This window comes from Triticum urartu, unplaced genomic scaffold (genome assembly GCF_003073215.2).
Source record: "Triticum urartu cultivar G1812 unplaced genomic scaffold, Tu2.1 TuUngrouped_contig_4673, whole genome shotgun sequence".
NCBI classification, from domain to species: Eukaryota; Viridiplantae; Streptophyta; class Magnoliopsida; order Poales; family Poaceae; genus Triticum; species Triticum urartu.
The window spans coordinates 1-10,771 of record NW_024115281.1 but is presented as its reverse complement, the minus strand read 5'-3'; the positions used below and the strand labels follow the sequence as shown (position 1 = coordinate 10,771).

Genomic DNA, 10,771 nt, shown 5'->3' with positions numbered 1-10,771 from the left:
GGGACGGGGAGGAGTAGGCGGGAGTTCGCCGTGTTCGAGACGGCAAGGGGAGACACGCTCTTCACCCAGTCGTGGACTCCCGCCGCCGCCGACCCCGTCAGGTATTCCCACCTCATTTGCCAACGCAGCATCGTGCAAATTCCATTGTTATCGTAGTAGCACCGATTCACCCTGTAGCGGCGCTTTTTTCTCTGCTGCTCGACGCGGTTGTGGCATCACGCGTGTCTGCTCTCTGTAAGTTAGTAGTTGGAGATGATTTGATCTGTGTTACGCTTAATTTGGCGCAATTTGATTTGATCTGTGTTGGTACCATCGAGTAGTGCATACACATTTTTTGTCTTGGGTGCCATCCGTTGTTTGATAGTAGGGAATCATGAGAGAATGTCAGAATATTTTGGTTCCTTGCACGTGATTTTGTGGGGATTAGACCATGCAAACATGGGATTACATGACAAATATGTTTGTTTACCAACCATAAGGCTAGCTAATGTTAAGATTTCTATGTGCGCGAACTAGATTACAAGGGACTAATCATTCTGTCGGAGTGTTCAGGGACCAGTGTGGTTACTTGTGGTGGAATCTTTTCATTAGCACGGGGAAGCATACTGGGGAGACATTTCTGGTGATGGGTTTTATTACTATATATATTATTTGATTCATGGAACTGGGGCAGCAGATATTCATGGAAAGCACTAGTTGATGAGATTTTAAGTTTATTTTTCTCAGAAGTATGAAGACAGGAAAAATTGTTAATAATCTCAGCCATAAATTGGGCTCTGTCTAGTTGAATGTAGGATCTACATGTGAAGCTGCACATGCAAAATTAATCCCTAGATTAAGTAGCATATCCAATATTTAGTGTGTTATTAGAACATTGTGACAACAAAGTTCTGAAATGAGGGACTCCTGCAAAATAGTGGAAGCGATGGTGCTTACCAAGCCGCAGGCTATAAATTTGACATTTTGTTGTTGTATCAGATAAACCTACACATATATCTCCAAAAAAGAAAGACAAACTTTTATGGGAACTTAAAAGTGAAGTTAGCAACCTGTACATAGCTATAATGACTGACAAACCCACAAAAGAAGTTTTTGGCTGTTTTCTGTCTAGGCCGAAAACTACTTTGTCATGGTTGGCCCTTGGCGTCAACCTGTAATGACAGAGTGGAAGCATATTCGATCTAGGAAAAGACTGTTATGGTTCGCACTTGGCGGCAACTTGCTCATTAATGCTGCTATTTCGTATAGTTTAGTACTTGGGTAGGGAACTCGAGATACGTTACTGAAAATGTATATTACTTCACAAAAAAATTCATTTGTACTTCCTCCGTTCCAAAATAATTGAAGTTCTACAATTTTCATAAGTCAAACTTTTTAAAGTTTGACCAAGTCTATAGAGAAATCCGCAAAGATCTACGATATCAAATAAAATATGAAAATGTAATTCATAATGAATCTAACAAAGTAATTTTGGTTTTGTAGATGTTGATATTTTTTTTATATAGACTTGGTCAAACTTAATGAAGTTTGACTTAGGACAATTCCAGAACTTTGATTATTTTGGAATGGAGGGAGCAGCTCGTTAAAACATAAGAATGCATATATCATATTTAGACATTATGCGCTGCTACTGCATGCTTTGCATTTTCAGCATGATGTGCGGTTTCAGTACTACTAGGTGTGAGGAGGAGGAGGTTAGCCTTGATGGCCAGGTGGTACCTCAGAAGGACACCTTTCGGTTTTTGGGGTCAATGCTGCAGGAGGATGGGGGTATTGATGAAGATGTGAACCATCGAATCAAAGCCGGATGGATGAAGTGGCGCCAAGCTTCTGGCATTCTCTGTGACAAGAGAGTGCCACAAAAGCTAAAAGGCAAGTTCTACAGGACGGCGGTTCGGCCCGCAATGTTGTATGGCGCTGCGTGTTGGCCGACTAAAAGGCGACATGTTCAACAGTTAGGTGTGGCGGAGATGCGTATGTTGAGATGGATGTGTGGCCACACGAGGAAGGATCGAGTTCGGAATGATGATATACGAGATAGAGTTGGGGTAGCACCAATTGAAGAGAAGCTTGTCCAACATCGTCTGAGATGGTTTGGGCATATTCAGCGCAGGCCTCCAGAAGCTCCAGTGCATAGCGGACTGCTAAAGCGTGCGGAGAATGTCAAGAGAGGGCTGGGTAGACCGAATTTGACATGGGAGGAGTCCGTTAAGAGAGACCTGAAGGATTGGAGTATCACCAAAGAGCTAGCTATGGACAGGGGTGCGTGGAAGCTTGCTATCCATGTGCCAGAGCCATGAGTTGGTTGCGAGATCTTATGGGTTTCACCTGTAGCCTACCCCAACTTGTTTGGGACCAAAGGCTTTGTTGTTGTTGTTGTATGCTATTGAAAAATTTACAGGATGTATGATATATAGGAGTTTATAACTAGCTAACTGTCACTGTATCATCATATGAGCTGGATGCTACTTGATCTACTGCATTTTCTACTATATAGTTTTCTGTAGACACTTATCTTGACATCTTTGTTTTTTCAAATCCTGTAGGGGTATTGTTGTTCTGCTACATGGTCTGAATGAGCATAGGTATATATACTATATGGATATACCAAGATCGATTTCGATAGTGGGTTTTGCTGACAGCAGTGAGTGTCCCGCAGTGGAAGATACGACCATTTTGCAAAGTTGTTGAATGATCAAGGTCTTAAAGTTTATGCGATGGACTGGATTGGTGAGTTAGTTACCGTAATATACTGGGCTTTCACCTGATTATTGCTTTTAGTAAGATTCATAACTCATTATGTAATCCCTACTACCAACTATAAAGTTCACCTGAGGTTTATGATTTTAAGTTCTTTCAAATTAGATCAAAAATACAATATGAAGTTGATAGACTCATAATTTAATTAGGTTATCATCTTGCTCAAGTTAATCTACACTGTTCTTAGTAGTCGCAGGATACCTGTTGCCATGTCAGCTATGTATGCGGTTATTCAGTATAAACAACCTTATTAATATCATATATACATGGCACAGTATATACCTACTACCAAATATTTCTTCTGCTGCTTTCGTCCTGGAAGTGAACGAACTGGTTTCCATTCTCAGTCCTCCTTCTCTTCATACACTTGGAGTCTTTCTTATTAAATTGTTGCACTGTGTCTTTTCTCTCAAGGACATGGCGGAAGTGATGGTGTGCATGGTTATGTTTCATCGCTTGATCATGCTGTTGGTGACTTGGTAATGTTTCTTAATCTTTTGAATAACTGCAGAGATATGGAGTTCTAGTCATAGCTTCTTTTGTATCTGGGCTTTCTTGAACTAAGTTTCTCTGTGCGCAGAAAGAATTTTTAGAGGATGTCGTCTTAGAAGAAAACTATGGCTTGCCATGCTTCTTATTTGGCCACTCCACAGGTGGAGCTATTGTTTTGAAGGTATGCTGGTATAAGAAGCAGTTATATAATATTGTTTGATTCTCTTGGTGGTATTAAACCGTAAGCATCATAACTGGAATACTAAGTTACTAACTTGTATTCCTTTTGTTTGATTCAAAGGCAGCACTAGACCCTTGTGTGGAAGTTCATATAGAAGGTTTGATCTTGACCTCGCCAGCTATTCACGTTCAGCCATCTCATCCGATTATCAAAGTAAGCACATTTGAACAATGCCTTTCTTTCTAGTGGTTACTGTGCCTTTCTTTTAACCGAAGGTTGCTGTGGAGTGGCTCTGTGGCTGGGGTCTGTGTTATATGAACAACAGCCATCTTTCCATTTTCTACATCTTGCACTCCTGGAATACTATCCTCATATGCTTGATGTTACTTGAATGAAACGAGATTAGTAGGGTAATATCTATCGACACCGGGGAGATTTAGCTCCACATTTTAAATGATCTTATCATGTCAATACGTAGAAATATTGGTATGCTGTGCTAAAATCCATTATCCCTGTTACTCCCTACTTTCCTAATTATTTGTCTTTCTAGAGATTTCAACAAGTGACTACATACGGAGCAAAATGAGTGAATCTACACTGTAAAATATGTCTATATACATCCGTATGTGGTAGTCCATTTGAAATCTCTAAAAAGATAAATATTTAGGAACGGAGGGAGTACTTGCCATTGTGATATGCTTCCTTAGTTATGTTTGTTGTACATATAGTTTTAAAAAAATGAACTGTAACAGGTGACAACAATTGAAGGAAGGTGCATTTTATTATTCCTTTATTTATATGGATATATATACAGTGTAAAATATTTTGCATTTTTAACCTTCTGTGTGGACCAGGCCGTGAATACATGTAATATTATTTTAACTTGTAAGGGTTGCAATATACTCCCTCTGTCCCAAAATAAGTGTTGCTGATTTAGTACAACTTTGTACTCCCTCTGTAAAGAAATACAAGAGCGTTTAGATCACTAGATCACTAAAGTAGTGATCTAAACGCTCTTATATTTCTTTACTGAGTGAGTACTAAAGTTGTACTAGATGAGCGACAGTTATTTTGAGACGGAGGGAGTAGTTTGTTGTGAAGTTTAAACTTCAGTATTCCAACAAGAGGGTACATATTTAAACTGTAGAATCGAGTGTTGCATTTTTTGTTATGAAAGAATCACTGTTTTCCTCAGTAATTTTGATTTGTACTTCCCGTCATATTTATGCAAAGAATTGACTTTAGTTGGTAATCAACATGGGATGCAGTCGTTTCATTTGGTACTAGTGATTGCAGTAGGAACCTTGGTAAAAAATAAGTGCTGTTTTCAAATTCTTATATATTTTTTGGTTATTCTCAACACCAGGTTGTTGCACCAATCTTCTCGGTGCTAGCTCCGAAATACCGGGTTAGTGCTTTGCATAAGAGAGGACCTCCTGTTTCCCGTGATCCAGAGGCTCTGAAGATCAAGTATGCAGATCCACTTGTGTATACTGGACCGATTAGAGTTAGAACAGGCAACGAAATCCTCCGGATATCATCATACTTGCAGAGAAACTTAAGTAGAGTTACAGTCCCTTTTCTAGTTCTTCATGGGACAGCTGACACGATAACTGACCCAAGAGCATCCCAACGACTTTACCAAGCATCAATGTCGACTCATAAATCGATAAAGCTATATGACGGATATTTGCATGACCTTCTCTTCGAGCCTGAAAGGGATGATATAGCCAATGACATCATCACTTGGTTGAGTTCAAGACTTAATGCTCTCCACAGATGGTAAGGTGAATCAGCTACGAGGTGCTTTCACTTGTAACATGGTATATAGGACAAGATAATTGTAACACACGATGTTTTAGCATCTGCGGCTGTCTTCATAGATGTTTTTGTCTAGTTATTTACTTTTTAATAAAGGGTATGAAAGGAGCTTACCTGAGATGTAAGTTATGCAAGAAATAATGTACTTCCATTCTATTCCATTAGTTAAAAAGAAAAGTTATTAGTTCAATATTTGTTGCTGGATTGCATTTGGATGCTCTTACTGGTTTCTAGTAAATTTTGATCATCCATCTGATAGCACAACTTATCAATTTAATTTACATAGTAATGGTGTGGGCATAGAGCCAGGCGATATGTTACTGATGTGCGCACTAGCAGATTAATGATGAGCTGTATTGGTTATTGTGCAGTGTCAGCTATGTTATCACAATTGACTATTCTTTGATGGATTGCCACTTGCCAGTAACATAGTCCAACCCCTATTACAGTCTTGTGTGGTGTAAGTTACAATGGTAGTTTTGTCTGCAGACATTACAACCAGGCAACATTTCATGGTTACATATTTTGTTAGTCCCAAAACTATCAATACCATGATCTTAATAGCATACTACATCATGCTATAGCCAATAGGATGTCGATATGCTTCTCCCTTTGTTGAGTCAGACTTCAATGGTATATTGGTTATTTCATCTAATCATCATGAAGTAAACTAATGCTATATAATTTTTGCTTCTAACAAAGGTTGCACTTTAGATAGGGCATGTAATGTACATAACATACTTGCAGATGCCATTTGCTTCTATGTTAAATTTTGAGGTATGATGGTTGTTTCTGAAATGAAATGATGATGTGGAATAGATTACATTGGAGGATCATAGTTTTATCCTTAAAAACAATGACTATTATTGGTGTGTGCATATTATTAGCCTTTTGTCTGTGCAGCAAGATGTTTTATTAATGTATCTTTTTGTGCAATAGTGCAATCTAACCACTTACAGCACCGCTTGCATGCTTGTGCACATATGAGTAATATATGTGTATCTCTTTCAGTTCTTGTGTTATGCATCTGTGCTGTTGAAGGCAAAGATGATATATATGAACTTTCTTTTCGTGTCAACTGCGCTATAATTTGAAGTCCATCCTTCTGTACCAGCTATACTGACATGGCTATATCTTTTTTAATTCTGAAAAGTGGTGGAAGATTCACATCTTATTGGTTGCAAATATGTCGCTCTCGTGTATGTGGTGTGACCATCTCTGATATCATAAATTCAACCCTATTTCTTTGTGCATCTCGCAGGTAGTGTTGTTCACAAATTTGTACCTAAACTATTATCAGAAGATATCTGTATGAGGTTTGAGGTACCCCCTCTGTTCCACAGCAGCATGCATCGTTCCTTTGAAATTTTGGTCTATACGTCGTTTGTCTTTGTACATGGTGTTTGATGGGTTCTGAAACAGATACAGATTCAGCTCATTTCCAGTAAATGATAATATAGAAATACTGCAATTGGAACTTGTAACAGTAAAAAATGTGTAGTTCAGTGTCCATCTTTTCATCAGTTGTGCTATTATCAGTAGAAAGTTCGACAATATATTGAACTGCTCTTGACCAGTTATTGATTGATATACACTAATTTATATGAAACAGATACAGTTCATGCTGGGTACAGTTCAGCTCATCTCCAATAAATTATAATATAGAAATACTACAACTGCAACTTGACAGAAAAAAAAGGTGCAACTCAGTGTCCATCTTGTCATCAGTTATGCTATTGTAAAAAAGTGTATCAATTTGCAAATATATAGAACTGCTCTTGACAAGTTATTGATGATATACACTAATTTATATGGAGTGGATATTCACATAGCGCCGTTGTGTCAAGCATTATGCACCAGTTTTTTTTTACCAATAGAGATTTGTTTTCCTGTGGTGGTATTGGTTTGTTTTGCTATCCTGCTGTGCTGAAGTTTTCGTGATATGATTGTGTAACAAGTGCCAATTAGGTGCATGCAGTGAATTAACAGTTCAGAAAATGCTGCAATCCATCAAGTGTTATTTGATATTTACAGAAGGCAGACGTTCTTATTTGTCACTGACCGCAGAAACCCCGATCACTTGTTTGCATGTACACAAAAATATATACTCCTAGTTCCTATCCATTTTATGGAAGGCATATAGTGACAGTTGAACAATCAGATATCTCCTTTGCTGAACTTATAGTGGGTTTCAATATTACTGAAGTTATAGTGGGTTTCCTACCATCGTCATAAGAGAGAAGATACCATGTATCTAACTCAGACCTGATCATGTTTTCGGAGTTGGATAACACAAGTTATTATGGGATTATGAGAACCATGATCACATCGATGTGGAAACTAACTGTTATTGGAGTTATGCTACTCAAATTATGTATGTAAGCTGACATGTAGATAACCTCTGAGTCGCGTGCTCGTGGCTCTTCGATCTGCATCGTCATAGTCTCTGGCACATGTGATCCTGTCAGACGGACATCATCCAAGTTGACCATGCAACTCAAGTGAGCTGGTACCAGTCCGTTCTTTGTCAAGATCTCATCAAGGTTGCTTGCACAATTGTTTACTGTGCCATTTATCTAAATATCTGTAATGTGTGCTTGTAATATTGACTTATGATAAAATCTCCCTCCGTTCCAAAATACTTGAAGTTCAAAGTTTGTCCTAAGTCAAACTTCTTTAACTTTTGACCAAGTCTACAGAAAACTATACAGACATTTACAACACCACATTAGTTCATTAGATTAACCATAAAATATATTTTCATACTATATATGTTTGATATTGTAGATATTAGCAAAATTTCCTGTACACTTGGTCAAACTTAAAGAAGTTTGACTTAGGACAGACCTAGAACATCTAGTATTTTGGAATGGAGGGAGTAGTTAATTGGCAACTCTTTTCTTTGCGTGTTTAGTAGTTCCAAGCCCAATATTATTTTTAAACCTCATATACTTCGAACTGGAGGTACACCAGATATATTGTATGCTTTTCTTGTTCTTGTTTATAGATAAAAGGTGTATACCTGTTTATCAGTAGTATACAGAAGATTGTACATTTTTTTTTGAAGTAAAATGTTATCGAGTTATTGAAAATGGATATGCATGATGTTTTTTCAGTCGAACTCTTAAAATATGAACTTGTCATGGTGGTTGAAATGTTCGTAATAATGTTATAAGTTAAGTAACAGTACCCAAATATGTTTCTCATTCATACCACTGTTAGTGGTTGAATGCAAGATTGATTTTTTATAACGGGTCGTTGTGAATGCTTGACTAATTTCACATTATTCTTGTTATTTGTATGCATACAATTTCCAAAAAACTATCGCATGCACACAGCATCTCTTGACCCAAGGGTTGGCAACTTATACATTGTCTGCATGTTCATCTAGCCACTAGCCTTCTACCAGTACTGACGGTATGCAACTGGAGACTCGCTGGGAACCACCACCGTCCATTTACTAGGATCAGGATGATGATACATGTGGGCATGTGGTTACAAACCTGCTTTTAGATTCCCACAGCTGTGTGTGACTACATTCCAATGTGTAGTTAGGTACTTAGGTCTCTCATAGAAATGCACGAACACAATTTTTCCTCTTCTGGTTCAGGACCATCCTACTCCTGCCTTGGTTTCCTCGGTGCAAAAAGAACGATGATGGTTTCATGAGAATGGTGCCTTGTCCAATGAAGAAACATGGGACAAGCTAGTAGCCTCCAATTTAGTTGTTCGGGAAAATGGACGGTGGGCAGTAGTCTTACCTAGAGGTGCTTGCTTGTCTCTTTTGATGTCCCTTTTTTTATATTCTTTTATTGCTCTTTTGTGATTCTTTTGTCAAATCACCAACTTGTAGCGTCTCCATGACCACTAGAACTAAAATATACTCCCTCCGTCCCAAAATTCCTGTCTTCAATTTATCAACATATCTAATCGTACGCACTAATAACAAGATTAGTTCTAACAGATACGGATGTATCTAATACTAAAATGTGAATAGATACATCCGTATGTAGACAAATCTAAGACAAGAATTTTGGGACGGAGGGAGTACAACATGAGTTCTTCTGTTCATTTTATCTCTAGTACCTGGCCCATGAATTCACCATTAGTAATTGTTTTTCTCTGTGAAGAGGAGCCCATGAATTCACTATTGGTAATTGTTTTTCTCCTCTGGGAAGAAGATCCTGTGAATTCACTATTAGTACTCCCTCCGTTCCATATTAGTTGTCGCTGAAACGGATGTATCTAGACGTATTTCAGTGCTAGATACATCCGTTTGAGCAACAACTAATAAGGAACGGAGGGAGTAATTGTTTTTCTCCTCTGTGAAGAGGAGCCCAACCTGATAAGTATCAAATGTAATAATATCTTCCACTTGGAATTCAGGCAGAGGTAAGCCTACTATGACATTTATGTTACTAAAAACACATAATTGAGCGCTTTAACTCTAATATGGATTTTTTGGGTCTATGTGCCATATGCCACCTGCAGGATCTATCCACACCATGGCACAAAGCTGGTACAACCTTGAGATATTTTCTCTATCTTTCCTTTTCTCCTTCCGAGAAACGTAGTCTTGAGATCTTTTCAGATAGTGGACATGCAAATAGCTACATACATAAGTCCAAGTTCTAGCAAAGTTGAAACACCAGTTTGTGGTTTTCGTGCCAAAACCAAAGGTGTCATCACAAACAGATAATAATAACAATATATATTAGGTAAGCAAGTTGCACAAGTGGGCCTTTTTATATTCCCACCCAGCCATTATTCAACAGAGAATGGTTTCTTCCCCAGCCAATCAAGCATGACAGTGTAGCTCGCCTATCAGAACACTTTGGATTGCATATTTACATTATTTCTTATACCACTTGATCATTTTTTTTCTTCTGATGTTACCTGTAATATCTCTGTACTATTTTATATTATTTTAGCATAGAGCCATTGACACAAGTGACGCCAAAATTGTAAACTAGCTGTTATCTTCTGTTAAGATCAGAACCAGCAGTAACTAATTGGTCTACAGAAAGCTTAACACGTCTTGGACCAATTATGTATCATGTGAACATTTTAAGTTTTGCACAAAAGAGAAAAAAAAATCATTTTTGGAGTTGGTGGAAACGATGAGAAGCCTCTTGACTTGCAACTCTGTCAACATCTTAGCTACTGCTTTCTCCCTTTTCTTTCCTGCCCATTTGCTCAGCTATATATTTGCAGCATTCGCTGTGTTTATGATTACTTGCTGCATGCCACTATTAGACAGCAAGTCAATCTCTTCCTTGTCCATAGTAGGCTACCACAACATGGGAGAGAACAGGAAGTTTGGACAAGTGAGCCAACATGCATTTGTAACTACGCCTTCCTTCTTTCTGTTGCAGAGTTGAAGCATATAACATATGATGTTCTTCTTCTAGATCATCCTGCCAAGGATGACGACAAATAAGATACTGCACCACCAGGAGCTACATGGCGATCAATCCATCTCTGATGTTTCAGGCATAGTGGATGAGACCTTGGGAA

General features: G+C 38.2%; 1 protein-coding gene across 4 annotated transcripts; it reads left to right on the top strand.

The window, feature by feature from the left end:
• LOC125528156 (monoacylglycerol lipase-like) lies at positions 1-9,268 on the top strand (the record flags this gene model as incomplete). 4 transcript variants are annotated; one of them, XR_007292331.1, is given in 9 exon segments in its annotated part: positions 1-101; positions 2,547-2,585; positions 2,660-2,730; positions 3,175-3,239; positions 3,341-3,433; positions 3,554-3,646; positions 4,800-5,215; positions 6,516-6,577; positions 6,867-9,268. XR_007292331.1 is itself a non-coding variant. In XM_048692665.1 (8 exon segments), coding segments are annotated over 8 exon segments (882 nt in total), but the record flags the coding sequence as incomplete, so codon positions are not given.
• Positions 9,269-10,771: the final 1,503 nt, after the last annotated feature.